The 25646-nt window shown below is 42.2% G+C and overlaps 1 protein-coding gene across 5 annotated transcripts in view; it reads left to right on the top strand.

The window, feature by feature from the left end:
* Positions 1 to 25646, top strand: part of Lrrc49 (leucine rich repeat containing 49) — a 117691-nt gene that overhangs the window by 80357 nt on the left and 11688 nt on the right. For all 5 annotated transcript variants that reach the window (XM_076925449.1, XM_076925448.1, XM_076925451.1 and 2 more), the window contains 5 exons: positions 671 to 818; positions 7357 to 7440; positions 12014 to 12177; positions 19778 to 20015; positions 21100 to 21285. In XM_076925449.1, coding sequence (XP_076781564.1) covers positions 671 to 818; positions 7357 to 7440; positions 12014 to 12177; positions 19778 to 20015; positions 21100 to 21285 — 820 coding nt within the window. The remainder of the gene's footprint in view (positions 1 to 670; positions 819 to 7356; positions 7441 to 12013; positions 12178 to 19777; positions 20016 to 21099; positions 21286 to 25646) is intronic.

A 25646-nucleotide genomic window follows, 5' to 3' on the forward strand; every position in this document is an offset into this window, starting at 1 on the left:
CACACACACATGCTGGAATAGAAAATTCCAGTAAGTGGGTAGTGGGTGGTATGAGCCAGGTCCCTCTCTGTTTGAATAAGGAGGTGTGTCATGCATACACACAGGGGCAGTATGCACACACAGGGCAGTGTGCACACATTCCCTCTCTAGCTTAGGGGCCTAAAAGTGGCAGCGCCACAAGGGTAAGAAAGTACATTTCCCTCCCAGGCCTTGCTGGCGATCTTGTTCCTAGTATAAGGAACTGCTGTGTTGAGAACTGACTTTCAGGAATGAGGCAAGGAGTGCATGAGTTCAGAGAGTATCGCGGTGCCAGGAACCATGGGAGCACTAACTGTAGATATTCACGCACGTTCACACGTGGATTTAACTGTAGAGAGACACTGGGAGGAATGGGGTGTATGGGAACTCTGTATATCTTCCCAGTTTTTCTGCAGATCTAAATTATTCTTTAAAAGGTCCATTGAACATGCTGTACATAATGGCACGTGCCTGTAATCCTAGCTTGAGCAGCCTAGGATCGTTGTCTACCCAGTAAGTAAGTTCCATGCCAGTCAGGGTTATTTAGCAAGTCTCAAAACACCAAAACCCAAACAAAGTCTTATTTTAAAAAAAAAAAATGGAGATATTTCTTAAAAGGTCTCAGAATAATGTGGCGGCATCTCTTCTGCAGCTTTGAAAGTGTTTCCTGCCTTGCCGAGTCAACTTCCCTCTCGGACATCACCTTTGATGGCAACCCAATAGCTCAAGAGTCATGGTACAAACACACGGTCCTTCAGAATATGATGCAGCTGCGCCAGCTAGACATGAAGAGAATCACGGTGAGTGTCCTTCTGTGCATCTGCAGAGTCCCCGAGTGTGCCTCCCACGGACCCTCCCTGTTCCCCTGACTGTGGCCTCCCACGGACCCTCCCTGCTCCCCGAGTGTGCCTCCCATGGACCCTCCCTGCTCCCCGAGTGTGCCTCCCACGGACCCTCCCTGCTCCCCGAGTGTGCCTCCCACGGACCCTCCCTGCTCCCCGAGTGTGCCTCCCACGGACCCTCCCTGCTCCCCGAGTGTGGCCTTCTGTGTACCTTGCTGCTTCCTTGTGTGTGGCTTAGGAAACTGGGGTTCCAGTTGTATGAGTGCTAGTTAGGAAACTCTGGGTTGTCATGATTATAAACTTCATTATTTTAAGTGCAGGGTTATTGTTTTAAACCATTGCTCCCATTTACTTTAATCAAATAAAACTTTAAAATCTTTAGGCTTATATTTAAATCAAACTCTATATTTACTTTTTTATGTTTCTTCAGTATTTAGCTAGTAATTCTTTTTGAAAGGACAAACCAGAGCTTCCCAAGTGAGAGCTCTGTGTAGTTCTGGGGTCGCTGTTATTGCTACTTCTGAAGATGTCATTATCTCCGAAGGCAGTCTTTTCTAGTCCCCCTGTTTCTGGCTCGTATCTTCTATAGTGAGACATTGTGATGTGGCCACTGCTGTAAGAGAAGCTGCATATGATTCTCACTGTATAGAGTGTAACAATCTGGCACTGGCTCCAAGAAATTATGTAGTAATGAGACCTGCCTGCCTCCCTTTCATGACATTTCACATTTATTGGAGTATTTGCTTTCTCAGAAAATATACAAGGGTATTCTCAGTGTGGTCATCTCTGTCCTTGAAGATATTATCAAACCTCTACTTGCTTCCCCTCCCACAAACTGCAGTTCAGTGTGGCTTCTGCAGCAGGCTTACTCTTTGAATGTCAGCGTCCCACACAATGGAAGTGTACGTCATTTCCATTGATGTTTAGTGACACTGTGGGCTTCCTGAGTAGTGGCAAATAGCTGAACGTGGAGATGAATTCGGGAGTATGGTGGGTTTCCTCATGCTCTGCTAACAGGATGGAGACAGTTCTTTGTCCTCTCTGTTTACTCAGCCATTTGCTCTCAACAAATAGATTTTAAGGGCTTCTCTTTCCCTCATCTCCACATCTGTTTTAATCGAGCACCTTGATACTTCTGATTACCCTTCTTGCTGAAAATGATGCAGAAAAGATGTACAGCTAGCCCACTGAGTGGTTGAGCATGAGCTAGTACTGTCGTACATCAGACCTGTCTGTCTTAGCAATATACAGTGTTTAGAGAAAGAAACCATCCCCTTCCCTTTCTGATACAAACAGGCTCTCTACAGATGCCCCTCCCCTTCCTTCTCTGCTACACCGAGTGCTGCAGGGTGGAGTTGGAGTTACTAAGCTCCAATAACGACTTTTCTTTTTTACTCATGGAAAATTTTCTAAATTTCATATGTAATAAAGTAGAACACATGTCTTGTCACAATAGGAAAGAATATAAAATCCCCAGTTGTGGCAGCTTGAGGGTGACAGAGGGAACTAGAACCTGGTCCTCAGGCAGTGCTCACTAGGAGGCAGCATCAGTTCCCTGAGCATCCTTCCTTTCAGGCAAAATGAATTCTCTTTTGAAACATTTTCAGTTGACGTGATACCTGTTCATATTTGTGGGACACAGTTACAGTGTGTGCATATAACACAACAGTCAAAGCAGGCTGGGGATTAGTATCATTGGATTATTATAAATTAATAGATACTAACAGTATTATTAGTATCCATCCCTCTCAGAGGTAGGTATTGACTATATCTTGGTATTTGGGCAAAGCATTTGACCAAGTTTGTTGCTATCATTTTGAGCTAAGCTGGCTGCCTGGGTGCTCGATTCACACAGAACACAGAGGAGCTGATTGACGTCAGCCTCCAAGAAGTCTGCGCTGATCAACCAGGGGGGTTTCCCACAGCCCATTGTATTGACCGTTAATGTCTAGATAAGAGAATATTGATATCACCCTGATAAAGTATATGAGGATGGAAACTGGAGAAGTTAGAGTGATGATCTATAGGGTGATCAATCAGGATCAAGAAAACATTCAACAGCATAAGACAGGGTTTGTAAACGCTACCCTGTAGCAATCCACCCAGGCCGTTTTCATATGGCTGTCAAGCTAAGCATAGTGTTTAGTAGTTATAAAACGTTACTTAAAATAAAAGAAAGCAAAGAAATATTTGAGTACAAAATCATATGTGGCTCACAAAACCTAAATATGGCACATATATATTGTACATTTTAGCTGTTCTTTACCCAGTCTTGCCTTCCCTGTTTGATCCTCATGTGGGATCTAATATAGTAATCTAATACAATAATCTAATAAAGTAATATAGAAATCTAATATAGTAGTGGCTTTTAAAAAAGATTAATTATTTTATTTATTTACACTTCAAATGTCCCCCTTCTCGGTCTCCCCTCCATGAACCCCCATTCCTCTCGCCCCTTCCCTTTACCTCTAAGAGGGTGCTCACCAACCCACCACCCACCCACTCCCACCTCACCCTTCCTGCATCCCCCTTCTCTGAGGAATAAGCCTCCATGGACCAAGAGCATCCCCTCCCACTGACCAGATAAGGTATTCCTCTACTACATATGTATCAGAAGCTACAGACTGACCCATCTGTGCTCTTTGGTTGGTGGATTAGCCCCTGGGAGCTCTGAGGGGTCCAATGAGTTGATACTGTTGTTTTTCCTATGGGGTTGCAATCCCCTTAAGCTCCTTCAGTCTTTCCCTTAACTCTTCTATTGGGGTCCCTGGGCTTAGTCCAGTGGTTGGCTGTGAGTATCTGCATCTCTGTCTTAGGTGCTGGCAGAGCCTCTTGGAGGACATCCATGTCAGGCTCCTGTCTGCAAGCACATCTTGGCATCAGCAATAGTGTTGGGGTTTGGTGTCTTCGGATGAGATGGATCCCAAGGTGGGGCAGTCTCTGGATGGCCTTCCTTCAGTCTCTGCACTATTTTTTGTCCCTGTATTTCCTTTAGACAGGAGCAATTCTGGGTTAAAAATTTTGAGATGGGTGCATGGCTTCATCTCTCAATTAGGTGCCATGTCTGTTTACTGAAGTTGGTCTCCTCTAATTCTATCTCCTAACTTCATATGGAATAACAGAAAACCCAGGATAGCGAAAACAATTCTCAACAATAAAAGAACTGGGGAAATCACCATTCCTGACCTCAAGCTGTACTACAGAGCAATAGTGATAAAAACCACATGGTATTGGTACAGAGACAGGCAAGTCGATCAGTGGAATAAAATTGAAGACCCAGAAATGAACCCACACACCTGTGGTCACTTGGTCATTGATAAAAAAGCCAAAACCATTCAGTGGAAGAAAGCAAGCATCTTCAACAAATGGTGCTGATCTAACTGGCAGTCTGCATGTAGAAGAATGCAAATTATCCATTTTATCTGCTTTTTATATTTTTATTTTTAACTTTTTTGTTTAGAATTGTATTGTGTGGATGTGCACAATGCATGCATGTGTTGTTTTATTTTACATTTATTTGTTTATGTGTACTAGCGTCTTGTCTGTATGTATATCTTTGTACCACATGCATGCTTAGTCCTCACAGAGTCCAGAAGAAGGTGTTGGATCCCCTGGGAATTACAGACAGTTATGTGGGCACAGGAATTAAACCCAAGACCCCTGGAAGACTAGCTTATACTCTTAACTACTGGACTGTCTCTCTAGTCCCTGTAGTTTTATTTATTTTATTTATTTTATTTGTCATTGTTGTTTTGAGAATGGGTCTATGTATCCCCCGATAGCCTAGAAATCTCTATGAAGACCAGACTGGCCTCCATGGCTTTTCCCATGCTCTGGTCATTATGGAAACATGAACTGAATATAAGATACCCTCAAACATTCCCTCTTCCCAGTAGTCAAGAAATAAACATCTTTAAAACTATTTTTGTTTTGTACATATTTGTGTATGTACATTTGTACATGCGTACATGTGTGTGTGCGTGCGTGCAAGCACAGGTGCACCAAACTAAAGTCAGAAAAAAAGTCTAAATCTCTTAGTTCAGATAGGTCCCTTCTTTACTGCATAAAGGATGGATGTGGCTTTCAGCCAGAGTCTGAACTGGTCTCTTGGAGATGCCAGAAGTAGTCCCTGCTTTTCTTTTCCTTCTCGCCAACAGATTCATGGCCCATCTTCACAATTAGAGATTCAGTTTTTTTTTTTTTTTTTATTTGTAAAGTTAGCTATTTGGTAATTATGTGTACTAAAATATAATCATCAAATATAAATATGTATACATACATATGTACAATACATACATACATACATAAATACATATCCTTAAAACTTTCAATGCTTAAATGGATTTGGTATAAATCCAGTTTTCCAGGGTTTAGAATTCCTTTTAAAGTCCTACTGCCTTTAATAGCCGCCCATTCTCTCTGACAGTCAGATGAGGTCATCTCTGAAGCATGTGCCCTACGTGATCCACGCACTTCCATAGCCTTTGCCTCTGGCCCTTGTAGTAACTGATGTTCTAGATGAGGCCACTGGGGCATTGTGTCTTTCTGCTGCCTCAGAATCTGCCCAGAATAGTCAGTTCATGACCATGATTTCAGCAGTGGCCCCAGTGCAGGCTGGGTGGGTTTTAAGGTTAACCGGAAAGGCGGGTGAACAACCACCTCAGCAGAGAGCTGTAACCATCCATTGTGCTCCATGGCTCTAAAATGCTACACAATCTGTGAAATCCCAGGCATAATATTTTACTTTTCTAGAAAGATAGGAAATATTTTTCATTTAGACCACTTCTAACAGAGAATAGTGGTCAACACGCTCAGCAGTGTTAGTAAATAAACTAAAATTTGGCTAAAAATCTGGCCCAATTACTAAACCAGCTGTTTTAGCAGGCTAGGAAGCATAGTTCTGAAATTTTTGTTAATTTCTCCTTTTTACTTACACTTAAAAAAAAAAACCTTTAAAATTACCAAAATTCACATTGAATTTCCACTCCCTTTAAAACAACTTGGTCATATGACAAAAACTGGTAGGCTCTAAGCTCTTTTGTGGTCTCTAAAATTAGAAAAGCAAACTTAAATAAGCCTTTATTTAGACAGTAACAACATTACAAGTTACACTTCGAGCAAGACCTTCTCTGGCTGGCTTTTGTCGCTGTGTGTTTCACTGAGCTTTCCTTCTTCATTTCGTCAAATTTCTTTTTTTTTTTCTCTCTCTCTTCCCTTCCTCCCTTCCTTTCCTCTTCTTCCTTTTTTCCCCTGGGGAGTTCATTTGTGTCACTACGATGCTGTTTTTATTTTCTGGCTCTGTACTATGACTTGAAGTCAGGTGTGGTGATGCCTCCTGCACTACTGTTTTGGGGTTTTGCTTTGTTTGTTTTGTTTTGTTTTTGCTGTTGTTTGTTTGTTTTAGTACATACTGAACTTTTAAGATTTTTTTTTTTTATTTCTGTGAAGAACGTCCCTGGAATTTTGACTGGGATTGCATTAAATTTGTAGATTCCTTTTGGTAGGGTGGCCATTTTCAGGATATTCGTTCTGATCCATGAGTATGGGAGGTCTACCCATCTCCTAGTACCTTCCCTTGTTTGAGGGTAGTAGAAATGGAATTGTTTCCCTGGTTTTATTCTCACTATTTTCAGCAATGGTATATAGACAGGCTACTCACTTTGTAAATTAATTTTTTTATCCTGGCACTTTGGTAAAGGTATTTATCAGACTCCTCTGGAGTCTTTAGAATCTCCAAAGTATAGGATGGTACCTCCTGCAAGTCAAGATGCTCTGACTTCTCTCCTTCCTGTCTGCATCTGTCTGATCTGCCTCTCTTGTCTAACTGCTCTAGCTGAGACTTCTAGTACCACAATGACTAAGAGTGGAGAAAGTGGACACCCACATCTTGTTCCCAATTTTAGTGGGAATGCTCATAGGCAATTCTCCATGTATTATAATATTGGCTGCTGGGCAGTTGTGTAGTCTTTATTGTGTTGAGATGTGGTCTTTCTATTCCAACTTTCTTTAGGACTCTTATTATGAAGGGATGTTGAATTTTTTAAAAGGCTTTTCTGTACCTATCAAATTGAATGATCCATCTTTCTATCTTTCAGTTCATTTTTATAGTAATAGCATTTATTGATTCTTATATATTGAGCCATCCCTCCATCTCTGAAATAAAGCCAACTTGACTGTGGTGAGTGATCTTTCTGATATGTTCTGAATTCTTTTCAGAAGCCCCCCAATCTTTATTGAAGTATTATTGAGAAATATCTGGTTCCCTCTTTCTTTCTCTTACTGTTTTCTTTCTTGTATTAATTAGCTGATGTAGTACATCTACAGGATAGGTGTAGACTTACAAATACACAATTCTTTTTAGAATTAGGAAGTGAGAAGAAAGTATAAAGAAAATACCAACCTTCCTTCCAGGGACTCTTTTCTGTTAGCACAGCACCTCATTGCAATACGGCTAACTCCTCAGGATACTCTCTCTAAAAAAGATTTTTTTTTCTAGGAAGAAGAAAGACGTGTGGCATCTGTTGTGGCCAAAAAAGAGGAGGAGAAGAAGAGGGAGAGTCACAAGCAGTCTTTGCTGAAGGTACATCCTTCAGTGCGGCCTCCACTTGCACAGGAGGACACCCCGACGCTGGCCAGCACACAGGAACATGGCTTTCAAAACTAAGTTTGTGTTTTGTAAGCAAGTACTCCTGGGAATTCTCATGGGTTACTACAGGGATGAGACCTGCACTTAGGAAGGACAGAGTTGCCCCAAAATAAAGATGTGCCAGATGGCGATTGTAGAAGAAAGGGGGTGGCAGCAATATAAAGGGAAGTAGAGTATTTCTCACGCCAGCATGGCTCTCTGTGTATTGCCTGGCATTAACATGCCTCTTTGGATAGCTCCATGATTGATAGCCACTTTTACTGATATGTTTTTATGAGCATTGCTCTGAGTTTTTAATGGCAGCTATTAAAACATAAATGTGAATCTTGAGGAATTCAGAAACAAAAAATTTATTTTAAAGTATTTCTAGGTGATCAAGCATATCTGATATCAGCTTCCCCGTGTAGTGATTTCTCATGAAATACTTCATGTTACCGTCACAGAGTTTGATAAAGACAGGTTAGAATGGCTAGCTTTTAGCTATGTCATACCAGGTTCTAAATTAAGCTGTTGTCCTGATCAGTATTCCTTGTCTTATGTAAATGCTTTTCTCTTTAAAGTGACATGAAAAATTCAGTGACCAGAAAGGACAGTTATGTGTATGATTTGCACTTAGTTCTCACAGGTGGCTGTGTTCTGTGGTAGGGATTCAGCCCACACAAGGACATGCCGTAGATTGTTCTATGCTATGAGAATGATTCTTAAATTAACATCAAAACCTGTCCCCAATACCTTGCATATCAAGGTTGCATATCAACAGATTTGAAAGTAACTAGAGTTAATGTGCCAACTGCACAGGGTTCCCTTCCTTTCTGTTCCCTCTGACCCCAGCTCCTGCCCAGATCTTTGTAGTTCTCTCTGATTCCACTGTCAGTGTGCCTAAGCCTTCTGACACAGATGCCTCTTTACTCAGTGCCTAAGAGGATTTTAACTTTCTTATGTTGGACTACTCCCAAGAGTTTATCAAAATATATTTTTAATATTTTGTTTATAAAAATGTAGCTGCAGTAATAGTTCTAAACATTGCCAGGCCACACTGTGGGCAAACCTTCGCAAACTGCTCATGCTGGGGACACGGCCTTCCATGTCACACCGTCGCTGCTGTCCAGCTGTTGTTATGAGTTATGAGTTAGTGATAATCCAAGACATGTATGTACATTCATAGAGTAAAGATGAGGCCTGCTGAACCCTCTTGTGCCATAGACCCAGAGTGTGGCAAGGAAGGATAAACATGGAAGTCCCGTTGATGATTTAGCTAGACGTCTGCGAGCCTGCCCATGTGAGCAGAGCCGGGGACAGGCCCAGGATCAACTTGACTTCCTGTGGAACTGAAATTTTATCCAGTATTACCTCCCCCACCCCCACCCCATGCCCCAATTCAGCTCTTCTTACCATCAGATATGCCACGGACTTTAGTGAACATTTAGAAGAGTATCTGGAAAGCGTTTAGTGACAACTTTAGAGAATAGCAGTTTGTTTGAAGCTTGGAGCTCTGGTGATGAACGTTAGCTTTGTGATTTTGAGAAGAGAAGTGTTGGCATCAGGAGGTCCAGATTTAGCCACTGCTGAGAGCTGAAGCCACATTAGAACAGAGCTTCGGCACTTCTGAGGCTGCATCCCTGCAGATGCAAGCACTGGTCCAGGAGCCGCTGGAAGCTGGGTGAGAGGAAGCCATGCCACGCAAAGCCCGTGTCTGCCTGCAGCTGCATCCTCACGTCTTCATGTTTCAGCTGCCACCTTTGAGATGGTCACTGTGACAAACACTGATGAGGTCCTGCCTGGACAGTGACGAGTAGACTCAAGTGGCAGAAAAAGAGCTTCACTCCCCAGATATTTTCCACATCTGCATATACTTGGCAGTTGGCAGCCACCTAAGTGATGGTAGCGTGAGTACAGCTGACCTGTCACAGCGTTCGTGGTCTCTGGGAGCAGAGCACACTTGGATACTCTTAGGTCTAGCAGAGGCAGAATTCAGCTCCCTTTTTCTTGCTCCACGGGCATCTTGGGCCCCCATACGGCTCTCTGCCCAACCAGGGATGCCCACTTGACTGCAGAATAGATTCCTGACTTAATGTGCCCTTTTCTTTATCCAGACCCCAACAAAATTACCTGCTCACTTAGTCAACCTAGTGCCAGACTGTTTTAATAACCGAAGGAAAGGAAGCCCCACCTGGTGTGGGCACAAGAAATGTTTGCATGTTCAGAGTCCACCTTGTTACACATTGGTAAACATATCCAGCGGTGGAAACATGCTCTATGACTTTTTCTAAATACTGCTATTTCTCTCTCATTATGATTTTTTTTTCTACCAGCTAGGAAGCCAAATGCATGCAGCCTGAGGTCTTACCGCTAGGTAGAAATAATTGCATTGTTTAGGTTGGGAGTTGGTTGGCATAGCCATCCACAAATAACTGAAACAGAATTTACATGGTAACTTTTGTTTTATTTTTTTTAAATTCTAGATGTGAATAATAGTGTTGTATAGTACATAGCAGGATTTCAATTGCTCTGTGCAAGAACATTATGTACAAAATGTCAGTCAATTCAGAAACACATCCACAGTATTTACACTGCTCTAACTGAATAGATAGTTGAAACAACAAACTGCAGAACAAATAACTTAGGCCCCAAACATTTCTAAACCTAGAAATTGAATTTTGAAAAGGTTAGTTCCATTAAAGAAGCCATCACTTGCGGTTTCTATCCAGTGTCGCACACACTTGCTAAACTCTTCAGTAAACAAATGTGGACGTAGAACTGGAAACGCTTGCTTTCCTTTATACAGATGCAGAGGGAGTGGGAGAGAAGTCCCTTCCCCCTTCCCTGGTTCCAGAGCAGACTCCTGGAGGGCGGTTAGTGGCTCACTTGCTGGTTGTCTTTCAGTGGCAGATTTTGAATGAAAGAGAAAAAGAATCTATTTTCAGCATTTTGATCTAACTGAGATGACATTTTAAAATCTTAACTCTTGAGACCAGCAGGACAGCTCAGTAACTATAGGTTTTTGCTACCAATCCTGACAACCTGAGTTCAGTCCCAAGAACTCACATTCTGGAAAGTAAGAACTGACTCGTGCAAGTTGTCCTCTAACCTCCACACATGCAATTTGTGATTCACCACACACACACACACACACACACACCAATACACAATACACACATTCACAGACACATATATACACACACTCACACTACATATAGACACATGCATATGCACACATACCACATATATACACACTATGAAATGTAAGGAAAATAAGGGCTGCAGAGATGGCTCATTAGTTAAGAATACTAACTGCTCCTACATAGGACACTGGTTCAATTCCCAGCATCTACATGGCAGTTCAGAACTGCCATGTAACTTTACTTCCTGGGGATCTGACATTCTCTTCTGCTCTCCATGGATACTGCATCCATGCAGTGCAGACATGCATGCAGGGAAAATATTCATATACATAAAATAAATAATCTTAAAAAAATAAAATAAAACTAAAGTATTCTCTTTACTAATGGTGATAGTACCAGAATAGGCATTCCCCACCCAGTCGCTGTTAGCCAGATCGACATAGAACAGAGATGTGTGAGTGGAGCACAGCTTCTTAGGCTTCTGCCTCCTTTTCTCAGCAGGATTGCTTTGAGACAGTTGAAAGACCCCAGGCCAGGGGCTCTCACTGTGTGAGCAGTGCTGGAGCCCCATAGAGGGGCAGGCTCCCGAGCCCTCCATGTAATGGCTCAGAGTGGGGCCGGGTTCAGTGTCTGTCTGTAAAACCCTCCAGGTTAGCTGAGGCCCCCTGAGCTTGAGAGCCACCACCTAAGGCATTCATTGCTTTAACTGACTCTTCTTTCTAGAGTGATAGAGGTTATCAAGAAAAAGATTTTACTCAACAGAACTTCTTCTGTTAGCCTAGATAATATTGTTTTCACCCTGAAATGTCATGATTTATACCATAGGGGCTGGAGAAAATGGCTCAGCAGCTAGAAGCACTTCTGCTCCTGCAGAGGACCTGAGTTTAGTCCCTAGCAACCATGTTTTGTGGTTCACAGTCACTTGTAACTCCAGTCCTGGAATCTCATTCTCTCTTTGGCCTCCCTGGGCACCCACACATACATACATGTAAATAAAAATAGTTTCAAATATTTCAAATATTTTCATAAATATTTTCAAAACCAAGTTAAACCGTGAACTATGAAACACTGATCAGTCCCTACTCTTCCCTCTCCCTAATTATTGAGTAAAAGATGAAAGTATTAGTACTTTTTTGTTCTTTTGTTTAAAGACTTTGCCATGTCAGAGTTTCAGTTAGTGAAATAAATATATACCCCACTGGTCAGAACAAGAAGTATTCATCTTCTAGATAATTTTCCGTGCAGGCTGACATTGTTATTAAGAAATTTGATCCCAGGGTAAGTGAGTACAGGCTCATGGGCTTGCTCTCAGAAAGTGCCAGAAGCCAGTGCTTTTCTCTTCTAAATGTGCACTGTCTAACCATCGTTCCATTAACTTCCCATAGGAGAAGAAAAGGTTAACAATTAACAACGTCGCTCGGAAGTGGGACCTGCAGCAACGAGTCGCCAATATCGCCAGCACTCAGGACAGGAAGGACTCTGAGTCTCCTCCTCAGCAATCCTGTCAGATCGATGGAAGCACCATCTCTGCATTTCCAGAGGAAGCAGGGTACGCAATGGCACTCTCTCACAGCACTGGCATCCCTAAAGCTAAATCTAGAATGGAGATGGGAGACCATTTCATACATAATTATTTTTGAGAAATAATATTTTTTTAAAAGTCAAAGTTGAAATTAAGAAGAGAAAATTTGAAAATATAAATCTGTCTATAATATTTCCCTAATGAAAAAGCCCTCCAGTGGTTTGTTATTTTTTTGGTGGGGGGTGGGGGAGGAGGAATCTAGATGACTATATACAGCCAGTGTGGCCCTCTGTTCACACACATGGGCTTCTAAATACCTGGCTCAAGGGAGCATCTGAGAACTCTCATCTTCCCTGACCTCCCTTCCCAGCCTCATCCATCTTAGGCTTTTGGGTGAGTTATCTGATGCATCTGTTATCCTGTGCCCTGAGTAGCAGCTTCTCCATGCACCTTTAAATGCTGCTGATGCCCAAGGATAGTAAGTTCAAGGCCATTCTGAGCTACAGAGTCATGTCAAGGATATCCTGAGCTACAGAGTCATGTCAAGGCTATCCTGGGCAACTTAATGAATCTTCATCTCAGAATTAAAGACCACGAAAGTAACAAGAGGCTGGGATGGGGGTCAGTGGGAAAGTACCTGCCTGGCATGCACAAGGCAGTTCCAGTCCAGCACTGAAAATGCTTTGAACAAATGCCACCCAGTAGCTGCCTTAGCCCCAAGGAGGCTTCAAGGCAAGCTCAACAAGGGCAGGCCTTGGAAGGGTCAGATTCAGACACGGGAACACACTGCCACAATTTTGAGGACTGTGGCCTGTGCTGTGTCCCTGGTTGTTTGCAGCCTGCCCCAGGAATGTTGCTGTCATCTTTAGGACCAGCAGCAAGCCACAGATAGAAGAACATGAGCAGGAGAGTGAGGATGCTGAAATTCAGCAGACCGTTCATTGTTCTTCATCGAGTTCTCTTATAGTTCTGGTCATTTTTAGATGTCAGAACTTGGGGAGTATGGGTGTGACTGATCTTCCTAGGGTGCCTGTTTTGTAGAAGACTGGAGTCCATAATCCAGCTTCTCGTCTGCAAGTTCTTCCCTCTTGAGGGCTCTAGTTAGAGTCTGCGATCTATGCTGCTGCATCAAAAGATCAATACCATTTACGTCTGTTCTGCAAGCATAAAGCTTGTCGGCAGATAGCATTGAAACCTTAAAAACTGTTCAGTGAAGCTGACATGTCTGTGGGACATATGTTCTTTGACTTCAGAATTAAGCTATGTGCTGTGACGCCCTTCTGCACCACCCGGAGGGAAGAGCCCCAGCGTCAAATTCAGACACCCTCTTTTTGTCACAGCTCAGAATCTGTTCAAACCTTGCCACATTGAGGCGCTTCATATTTGAGACACCCCTTCTTACACGGATTGTTTTTAATCTGGAATTTCACACTGCACCCTATTTTAAGAGCTGAAAGAAATGCAGCTATACTACAGTCAGAAGTTTCTCTTGTCTCTTGCATAGAGCTGCACTTCCTGTGTCTGCTGCCTCCCTGACTAATCCAGGCTTGTCCTGTTTGAGTCCTTAGTAGACCGACTTTTTCCTGAACTTTGATTTGTCCTCAGATCTTCTTCTGTTTCTCACACTTGCTTTCTGTCCTTGCAGCCTCTGAGGTGGAAGGATCCCTCATCTCTAGCACTGGGGTTTTCGTCTCCTTCTCCACTGTCTCGCTCAGGAAGCTTCTGCGTGTTGGTGGCTTTAAATGCCAATTATAGACAAGATGACCAAAGTGTATATCTTTTCCTTTATGGCCCATTTAGATGTTACATAAGAAAGATATTATAAACAATTAATTCCCATTCATAAAGGTTTAAAGTTTGTTCTTCATCAGTCTTTGTTTATATCAGTTTGGTAAAAACATGATTTGTCTGAGATAAGTTCTAGTTTTTTATTCCCTCCTATGGGAACAACCACTTACTCAATTGTTAAATTCAAAATACTCTTTCCTTTCCCCATTGGGATCTATCTGGATGTTTTGTTTGTTTGTTTTTAACCACTGGAGGAGGTGAGAGTGTCTTTCCTCTGCACTCAGGATTAACCCAAGGCATCACCACTCTCAGTGATGTCCTTCCACAGAGCTCAGTCCCTCAGCTCCTGAGTCGCTCCCCTTCGCCAACTCACTTCTCGCTCCATTCTGTTCATCCCTCAGATGGCTCTCTCAGCAGAGGGGCTGCCATCTTTACCTTATTCCCACTGTAGTCAAGGATGCCACCTGTCTCCTCCTTCAGCACTAGACAGTCTTCACTTTCCAGCCTCCTAAAACTGCTGGGCTCCCTGCTGCCAGCTGTCCTTCTGTCTCCAGCTTGTGTGACTTTATCTCTTTGCAGTCACTTTACATTCCCAAGTGGCACCTTGGAGGGAAGAGATTGAGACACGAGTGTTCATCCCTATCTGGTACTTTGCCTGAGAGTACAGGGTAAATCATTTAAATGTTAGAGATTGTATTCCTACATTCTTTATAAATCTTTAAGATAAATTAACACTTGCCTGTGGGGAGTGATATAAGCCATTTTTCCTAAAGGTGGAAAGCTAAGAGAGAGAGAGCCGCGGTCTTTTCTTTAGCGTTTCAGTGTGTGCTTAAGTACTTCAAATGGCTTCCCACTTAAATTGTCATTGATAGTCCTTAGGATTTCATAATGCTAAAAGGAAGGTGGGTCATTCTTGTGTTCCAGTATCCATGACCTTTGACCTATGGGCATATAACTAAATGCCCAGGAACAAGTGTGCATAAAAACATTATGGGTATATAAAGAAAGGAATTTCTTTAACAATTTGCTATACCCCATTAATAATTTTACTGTTCTCTGAACCTGGGACAGCTCAATAGTAAATGACACACTGCAGAAGTCTTTTGCCCATCAGAAATGGCAAAATACTAGGTGTAATGTTTCCTTTGCTTACATTGGATGCATACTGTGAAGCTGGTTTATTTTTGGTCATTTCCTGTCTATGAACACTGGTGTTTTAGCCAAAGCTACTATAATAAAATATAAGGCATAAAATGAATTTCCACATTCATGAATGCTGTAATAGAAAATTCATAAAATGAGTTATTGTGGGGATCAGCACCACTTACTCTGTGGGAAAAGAATCTTTGGAAAGACTCAAAGTGTTCCTGGTCTTGTCTGGTATAAGAAGGCTAAAGACAAAAAAATATACAGGCCTCTGGAATAGTGTCTTTTTGGTCAGTGTGTTCATTGGGGTGTGGTTTGCAGATGGCCTGGCTCTTAAGAATCTGACACTACATCAAGTCAACCCCTCATCTTTCCTTAGGTTGCTCCAATCATTGGAGGGACACAGGAGGTGTCCTGTTGTCTTCAAGCGAGCTGTTTGATGCTATTTGAAATGAACTGCCAAAGAGCTTGAAGATCATCCCTGCTGGCTGTCTACTGCCTGCCAGCCCTTACTTCTGAGTTGGGGAACATATGTAGTGAGGTGCTTGGCTTTATGCAAAATGAAGTTTGATTTCCACAGAAGAAGCCCTGTGTTTCTCAGAGTGTAGGTTCAGGCTGAATGAGGGTAGGAGTCTGGGTGGACCCAGTATCCAGTCACCACTAGAGGCTGAACTCATTCCTAATTCTTCCTTCGCTCACATTTCATGGCTAATTAGCCAATAAGTCCCCCAATTATCTTCTCTTAAATAGCTGGTAGTATGTTGTCATCCATTGATAATGATCTCTAAATGTACTGAGCTAAATACAGGCACGGTTTTGTGCAAACCTCTGAAAACAGTGTTCTGGGATCATCACTTATAGACAAACTGAAACTCAGAAATCCTCAAGCTTCTTGGGAGAGTGGCAGGCAGGTCTGGAGGCTTAGCCAAGGGCTGTCTGTTTCTTAACGATGCCACCTCTCCTGTATGTTATCTCATCTTTCTTTCATGCCCTCCTGGAAGCTGGACATTGCACTGGTCTTCTTATTAATCTCCCTGCATCTATCCTCTTCCTCCCAAATCCTTCCCAAAGTACATGTGCTAATGGGTCTGACGTGGGTCCTGAAGGCAGAGAGTGTATGCTCTGCACCTCTCTCTCTCTCTCTCTCTCTCTCTCTCTCTCTCTCTCTCTCTCTCTCTCTCTCTCTCTCTCTCTCTCTGTGTGTGTGTGTGTATTGCTGGGTGTTGAACCCAGGGCTCAGACATGATGATATCCTACTTCTGAGCTAAGTCCCAAGCTTAAAACGTTTTCTGCTCTTCATCCCTGTGGACGACATCTGACTTTTCAGCTTTGCCCCCACATCACTGTTCTATCTGTCTGTGTTCCTGTCCTCAGAGTTTGGACATACTGAAATTGAGCTTTCACCAGTTACACATGCTCAAGTTTCTGTCCTTCTCTTTTTCCTCTTGCCCCTCTGCTCCTGGTAAAAAACTGTGCCCGCTACTCAAGGGTTAGTTCGAAGGCTTCTGCCTTTTGAGGCCCACCTTCTCCCTCTAAAGGAATTTGTCCTTCTTCTGTTTCCATAGCGTAAACTTGGAATACTCATTCTGTGACAGCAGGCACACTCTACTTATTGCATATGTTTATCTTCTTTCCCTCCCCTATCCAGATTGGAAAATCTTTGAAGGCAAGTGTGTCTTGCTCTCTTTTCACATCTTCAGTGTCTAGCATAAGACCTCATATACTTAATAAGCTCTCTGCAAAATCTTACTGATTACTTCAGTGACACAGTAAGGTCATTTTGGTTTAGAAATTATATGCCCTGCGCTTATCAGGTTGCTTGCTTGATGGGATTACAGCAGCTATATTTGGAGAACTATAGCTCTATAATTTGGCTTTTCAAGCCATAATTTGATATATCACATATATATCTATATATATCACACATATATGTCATGATATATATGTATATCAAGACACACATATCATATATTATCTTGATATATACATATATGTATATCAAATATGTGTGTGTGCGCGCATGCACAAGCTCTTTTATCTGTCTTTATCAATACAGATGATTTAGTCACCTGTGCCAGAAAACTTAGCACAGAGCTTTGTACATAACAGCTTTTAGGCTTGGCTCTTAAAAACAACAGCCTTTGAACTGTGAACAAATGAATTAATATGTGCATATCTCTAACTAAAAAAGCCATGAACCTATTGACCATTCATATAAGGAAAACTGGAAAGATACCTTCCAACATACGAACATTGTTTGACAAGCTTTCTGTATCATTTTTATGGACATCAAGGATGCCTTGTTAGAGAAGCAAATTCGTAAGCAGTGGCCTGGATCTGAGGCAAACCCCATCAGCCTCATCCCGAGCTGACTTGGCCTTGTGTGACCTGGGTAACAGCTGCTCTGTTTCTTCTTGGCAAGAGCAAGGTTGTCTACAGCCCAGCACCCACGTGTCTCATCTCTGTGGGTCTACAGCAGTGAGGGCTCCCTTCGGCTCTGCTTCCTGACAGTCCCACAGCATCCAGCCTGTAGGCTTATTTTTCACTCTTTCTCCAATGGTATGCTTTCCAAAATTGTACACAAAATTGTGCACCTTATATTAGACTTTTTACTTTTGAGTTTGTTTCTTTTAAAAATCAGCCTTTATTAAATATCTGATATGGGACAGATCTTTCCCAGCAGGTTTACGCATCATTTTGGTGTCTAGCTAATTCTCCACTATATTGACATTAAAGCTAACCTTTGTCTGGTGCTGTGGCCATGAGGCACACCCATAGCAAATGCCACTTTCCCTTCACCTTCCTTCAGTCACCTGGCTAGCCTTGTTAGCTCTGATTGTGTGTTCACGTCACTCTGTCCTGTGGCCTGTTTGCCGATATTATACCTATGGTATAATATTATAATATGGAGCATCCTTTAAGGATTTAATAGATACCCTTGAACGTCTTCTCAGTTTATTAATTCAAGAACTATTTATTGAGTTGAGCATTGCTAGATGTTGACTCGGCTGTGGTACAGGCAGACACTTGCAAGGAGCCGTGTTCAGTGAGCAGTGTTGTGGTGTGCTGCTGTCAGTGCTGTTACTGTGAGTGTGTATCAACACTCTCCCTCCTTTCAGTGCAGCAAATGCTGACTGCTATCCTCTGCCCATAGCAGCAGGAACCATGCTGCCCCTCCCCCACCTCACTATGTTATCCAAAACACAGTAGATGGAGATAGCTCTTTTCTTAGTCTATGCTGGTATCAGCTTTTACCTTTTAGACCTAAGGCTGGTCTGCACCTCTATGCATGGGTATTTGAGTATTGCCCATCTTAATCCTTTGATACTGATTATAAGGATGACATATAAAATTATTGTGTGTATTTCCTTAATTGCACATTCACTTTGAGTACACAAAGGTCATTAGCTAACTTGTTAACGAATAGACAAATGTGTAACAATTCACTGATACCGTTGAAATAAATCTAATAAACCAGTGGGATAATAGTTTGTCAGACTTACTGTCCAACATCAGCATTTAAAACTACTGAGGATCCTTCTGAATCAATTAATGTGTTGTGAAAAGCCCATTAGTGAACCCAAGGGTCTCCAGATGTGAAGACATACGGCCTTTAGCTTCCCAAACTCACTATGTAGAGGAGGAAACAAGATTGCCAGCATATAATTGTAATTAATCTGAGATGTGAAGCACTGGACACGTGCACAGAGCAGTCGAGGGCAGAGAACAAAGCCCCAGTGGAGACACACAGGGGAAGTCAAGCGTTGTCCAGGTTTTGAGCTGGAGCAATGATATGTTCACCTCTGTTCATAGAGCAAAGATTCCGAGTTGGATCAAGGAGCTTCGCCGATTCTCTGCCACTCAGGTTGGCTCTTATAGGCAGCATGGCCCCTGCTTTGGAAAGAAAGGAAAGGGCCTATTAGAGTATCCAGGATCCGTGTGTCGCATAATTGGTTTTTATCGCTCTTGTTTCAATTTAGGGGGAAGACATGGTTGATTTTTACGCTTACAACTAAAGAATACACTTTTAGTTTTTAAGACATCAGACTATTCAAAAATAGAGTCCGCACTTCTCACTTAACCTTGTAACTAAGATAGAAGCTAGTTTAAAGTTATATATTTTGTAAGCATTTTGTATTTTATAAATAATGTTTTATAACTCTTATGGAAACATATTATAAAATCTATTTTTCTAGCTAGACAGCTTGAATAAATTGGGAAACTTTATTTATGTTGTTATTAAAATATCTCAACAAATTTAAGGTACATGAAATTATTATTAATATTATGAGTAATTTGGATTTGGAGGTAGGTTTGTATGAATAGTTTTCCTATTTTTCAGCTAAAATCATGACTGGATGTTAATGTTAATATTTCAGATAATCCAGTAAATTAATCTAAGGATACATGTGATAAGAAGGCAACAGGGAGTCTGTGTGGGGAGGAAGGGGAGCAGCAAGTAGCAGGGAGGGATGAGGGGGAGGAGAGCGGGAAGAAGCTCGACATCAGAGAAGAGGAACATGCCACAGCAAGCCTGTTACTTTCGGATCTGATTTTTTAAAAAATCTAATTACTGTAGGATGCTCTGGGTTTAACTGGAGATGGAGGGTAGTGAGGTATAAACTGTAAAGCACTTCTAGTCTCTTACTTCCTTTGTGTGCCTGAGACATTACCTAAAAAAAGACTTTTGCAGGTCTCTAGATGGAGGTCTCAGCAGTGCATTACAAGGCTTGTCTGTCACAGAAACACACTTGGTGGAGATAGATGGAGAAACCCTTTCGCTGTACGGCTCAGGGGCACTGGAATGCCTGGATCGTAACTGGAGTGTTCAAACAGCTGGCATGGTCACCACTGTCTCATTCACGTTCATCGAGTTTGATGAGATTGTCCAAGTACTTCCCAAACTGAAGATGAAGTTTCCAAACTCTCTGGTAAACGCTTTCCTTTGGAAGTATATTTGAATTGTTCTTCATTACAACTTGTGTGTTCAAGCCAAAGCCTGCCTCAGCTTCGTTTTCTGTAGTTTCTTTTGTGTTGATTTTCTGGCACTGGAATTTAAATTAGTTCCATAAATGGCCTTGCAGGCTTGTATTAGTATTAGAAATTATATCTCTAAAGACAGTCCTTCTTGGAGTAGAAAAAAACAGTGGAATTCTATGCACATTACCTATCTCAATTTTACAAAGAAGGCCACACAGCCCTATAGCATGTATCTGGGCATTGAAACTGGTGTGGATGGCATGTGTATATTCATTGTGTGATCTGTCAGCAGTCCTCCGACAGCACTGACTGTTAACTTCGGTCTGCTGACTCGATGGTGGCCTCCTACTGTGGGTATTGCATTAGTTACCGATAGGCATTGGGAAACAGTTACAGTGAGTTTCCTCTTGAGCTTTTCCTACAGTGTGCTTCTCTATTTACCCTTTTACAGTAGATGATTTTCCTTCTTTGTTATCTGTAAAGAAGATAAGTTATAGTAGAAGCAGGTGTTTAGAAAGAATATCCAAATTCGCAAATAGATCATTTGCTTTAGCGTTTCTGTTTTAGTGTTTTGATTCTCCTTGACCAACTTAAGAAACCAGCATGGTTTTTAGAAGGATGCAGTGTTGACAGTGCTAGTTCTCAGCATCAGAGTGAGTCCTGTACTTAGAGTTTTCTGGAATGTTCCTTTATACATTAAAGTAAATGTAAAATGTGTAGAATCTGCAAAGCTGGAAAGAGTCTGAATTATTAGATAACTTTAAGGAGTCCTGGTTGCTGATAGAAGAAGATGTCCTTCTCTGAAGGAATCACTTAAAACTCAAGTCTTGAGTAGATGCCATCCATGACTGATGGATCAGGTGCATTGAAGTCAAAAGAGCTTGGAGCAGGCCATTGATTGAATGTGACTGAAAACATATTTCCTAACCCTAAAGGTTACAGGGTTCCACAGGAAATGACCTGTGGAGTGTTAATGTTAGTATTTAAGGTGGTTACACTCCGAGCAGAGACCTTGTGTGTGATTTATTATTGCAGCACCTTAAATTCAGGGAGACCAACCTTGTCATGCTGCAGCAGTTCAACGCCCTTGCGCAGCTTCGTCGGGTCGACCAGTTGACCATCGATCCTCAGGGAAACCCAGTGGTCAACTTTACACTCTGGAAATACTATGTGCTGTTTAGGCTCAGCCACTTCAGCATGCAGAAAATAAATGGAACAGAGGTAAGAAAAAGCAAAAGCAGACTGCAGAATGAGCTCCCAGCCAACAGAGCCCCTGACAGCACATGGGGTGGAAATATAGTGGTGACAGAACTGTTCAGAAACACCATTTCTGAAAAATAAAATATCAGCCTTCACGATATTAAAAAGGAAAAAAAAACCATATACAGATAACACATGCGCACTCATGCACACACAACACACACATACCCCTCCAACATGAATATGCACACACACACCCATCCCCCACCAAACACGCACACACGCACACACATGTTCACATGCACAGGATCAGTGAACAGCTCTTCTCCTGATGAATCGTAGCTACTTTTCCTGTTGTTTGTAAGCATTCAGAGAAGAGAAACTTCGAAAGAAAATGACATTTAAAAGAGAAAAACAAAAAAGTCTAACTTCTGCATTTAAGGCAGCGTTTTTTTGTTTGAAAGTACTCTTCAGACTGTGGGAGGCTGTACAAGAGAGAATGGAGATAAGTGTCCACTCAAGGATGGGACGAAACAAAGTGGAGAGAGAAAGTCTAAGCACACAGCTGGACCACGCCATTAACCGTTGATCACGGCTGCCGTGGCATGATGTGGAGCCACTCAGGGCCTAGCTGAATAACCGGGATAGTCTGTTTGGACAGACTTTTCGAGTTTGTTACAAGCCTAATCTTCCGGCTTCTCAAAGACTGCGTGCTCTTTAAATAATGACTTGGGAGAAAAGGGAAACTATTCTTCTATCACTGTTGAAGCGAAATAATCTTTAATCTGTTGTTAGTCTCACTGTGGTGCCTCTTGAGGTTCAGAAAACTTCCCTGTTATAAGATGACTGGTAGTCAACTTTGCTGGTATACTTTGTTTTACAACTAGGACACCACAGGCACCTCCAGCCTCGACTTATAAAAATTCAGCATGTTCTTGGAAGCATGGAGATCTGTGGGTCAGTGTCAAAGGCAACCATGCTATGTCTCAACCAAAGCAGGCCCAGAGCAGTAGTGTCAGCCTCCTATTAAAATGCCAGGAAAGTCTAGAACCTTGAGATGAGCAAAAGGTGCCTCCACAACATCCCAGTTAGTTCTCGGAGTCTGCATTCAGTCTCCTGTGCCCCTCCGTTCTACATCAGACAGCACTTGTAGCTCTGGTAGGCCTGGTAGTTAGCAGGGTGGTTTTCACAATTAATCTGGACTAGAAACACAGAGGTCTTTTGGGCTGTAAGTGAAGGATTCTTTCTCATTAATGGCCTAACTTGGTGTGCTGGTTGGCTGTAAATAGTAGGTTGCCCAGATATGGGATTGCATTACTACAGAACTGCAGGAGAGGAAAGCATATTGTAATGGTACAGGGAGTAAACAGAAGCAATGCAACGTTCTAGTTTAACTTTTAGAAAATGGCAGCACTAGGGATATTTGTCATTTTATTAAAGTACCTGAAAGATATGCCTTCTCACATAGTCTTGTCATTTTATCCCATATATGCTACAGTTATATTTCCCTTTCTGTAGTAGAACAGTATTGCCAGAGGTAGAATTGAATGTTGAGCATCAAGAAGATGGAGCAGTGGCCCACACTGGCCACTAGGTGACTGTGTTGGACCAGACAACTTAGCTGTCAGCTAATGGAAGGCTTTGAGAAACAGCAGCCCTCATCATGTAGGTCCAGGATAGGGAAGAACTGTTCTACACTGATTGGTGTATATATAATGTGACTGAATTATATGTGAACTGTGGGTTGTTTTCTCAGAAGCCACTTATGTAATGTTATCACAAATACACACACCTGCTCTTCCAACACTGAAGAGGCTGAGACTTGAGGTTGGCTGTGAGTCCCTGTCTCTTGGTGACAAGAGCCGCAGGGCAGTGCAGAGAGGGCTCAGTCTGAAACGTGCCTACTGTGAAAGTCTGAGAGCCTCGGTAGATCCCCAAAGCCAGGTAAGCAAGTCTAGCCAGGTAAAAGCTAGACCTGCAGCACACATCTGGGCCCTGCAGATGGGTGGGTCAGAGAAAGGCAGGTCCCAAGGGCTCGCTGGCCAGCTGTCTACCTGCACCTATAAGATCCAGGCTGAATGAAACCCTGTAGCAGATTGAGAGTGGCTCAGGAGACACACCAACAGCCTCTAACCTCTATGGGTGCGTGCAGTGTTGAGTATGTCTACACGTGCACACATATACATAGTTGTGCATACCCTACATCACACACATACATACATACATACATACGCATACCCTATATCACACACATACACTTACATACATATGCATACCCTACATCACACACACACTTACATACATATGCATACCCTACATCACACACACACATATATATGCATACCCTACATCACACACACACTTACATATATATGCATACCCTACATCACACACACACTTATATACATATGCATACCCTACATCACACATACACTTACATATGCATATCCTACATCACACATACACTTACATACATATGCATACCCTACATCACCCACACACATACATATGTATACCCTACATCACACACACACACTTATATACATATGCATACCCTACATAACACACACACTTATATACATATGCATACCCAACATCACACACACACACATACATGTGCATACCCTACATCACACACACACACACACACACACACACACACACACACACACATGCATACCCTACATCACACATGTACACTCTCTCCAAAGAAATCAATAGATGAAGGTGAGGGCTCCTCCTTTTTAGAAACCCAAGACCTTTTACACAAAGGTAAGGCTGTTTCAGCTTCTCCTCTACTGACAGTGGAACAGGGAACCACGCAGCAGCTCTCTTGTGCCTAGAAAGCATTCAGCAGCATTGCTGACTCTGTGCACTGGATGTCAGTAGGACCCTTAACCACTCCAGATGTTGTCACATATTCCTGAGTGGACGATGTGGATCCTGGTTGGGGAATTGAATTATACTGGGTAGATAAACCAACTGTATTGAAAATGCAGATCACTTTGCTTTTATATTGCTTAAAAAATCAATCTCTTTAATGTCAGATAATAGAATTAAAAAATAAAACCGTAATTTTTTTCAAAAGTTTTTTGAGCATTTATAACTATAAAAAGTTCTAGAAGGGGCTAGGGGCTAGAGGTGTACGCACACCTCTAGCCCCAGCACTCAAGGGGCAGACGTGGGTGGATCTTTGTGAGCGCAAGGTCACGCTGGGTTACATAGTGACTTCCAGGCCTGCCAGGGCTACCAGGGAGACCCTGTCTCAAAAAAACAAAAACTAAAAACAAAAATCCAAAAACAAAAAATCCAAAAACAAAACAGAAAAAGTACTACAAGTGATACATTATCAAATTCTAATGTTATCTTATCACCATTTTATATTTATGTACCCAGATAGGAATCCTATGAATATATGAATGAGTCCTGCCTTTGGCTATTTGGTTGGTTGGTTGGTTGGGACAGGGTCACACTGTGTACGACAAGGCTGCCCTTGAGCTAACGTACTCCTACGTCAGCCTCCTAAGTGCTAGGATGGCAGATGTGTGTCACCACACCTGACTCTTTCTGTAGGTTACTGATTAACACAGGGATGAGCCTTCAGAGTATATACTTGGGACACATAATTCTTTATAGGGAAAAGGTTGCCATGGATTTAGAAAGCACAGGAGTGTCTTTGCTAGTCTACTAAGCATTCCATCTCTCAGGAAAGGGGCAAAATCATCCTGACAGGAGCAAGCCATGTGCAGAACCTTAAGATGAAATCTACCCCGTTGACATTTCCTTCTGAGTCACACTAAGTTAAGAAGCTCTAGTATTCCTTTTGTAAAATAGCCTTTGAGGGAATGGGCTATGGCTCAGCTATTTAAATGCTGGCTAAGCAAGCAAGAAGATTGGAATTTGGATCCCCAGAATCCACATAAATTCCCACCTGTACTCTCAATCTTAGAAGGAAGAGGTGGGATCCCTGGAGTAAGATGGCCAGTGAAACTGTATGTACCAGTGAGCTCTGGGTTTGACCCAGACCATGCTTCAGAATGTAATTCGGAAAGATAATTGAGGAAGAATACTGACATCAGCCATGGGCCTCCACAGGTGCATACACACACACACACACACACACACACACACACACACACACACGTACACACAACCACACACACATACTTGCAAACATAAATACATGCATGCATGCATACCACACACACATACACACACAACCACATACACACACACCTACAAGCACACATGCATGCATGCATACCATAACATATACACAAAACCATATGCACACACACACCCCTGAAAACACTCTTATACACATGCTTGCATACCATACACCTTCAAACACATATGCACATGCATGCATACCACACACATGT

Source organism: Arvicanthis niloticus, chromosome 26 (assembly GCF_011762505.2).
Source record: "Arvicanthis niloticus isolate mArvNil1 chromosome 26, mArvNil1.pat.X, whole genome shotgun sequence".
NCBI classification, from domain to species: domain Eukaryota; kingdom Metazoa; phylum Chordata; class Mammalia; order Rodentia; family Muridae; genus Arvicanthis; species Arvicanthis niloticus.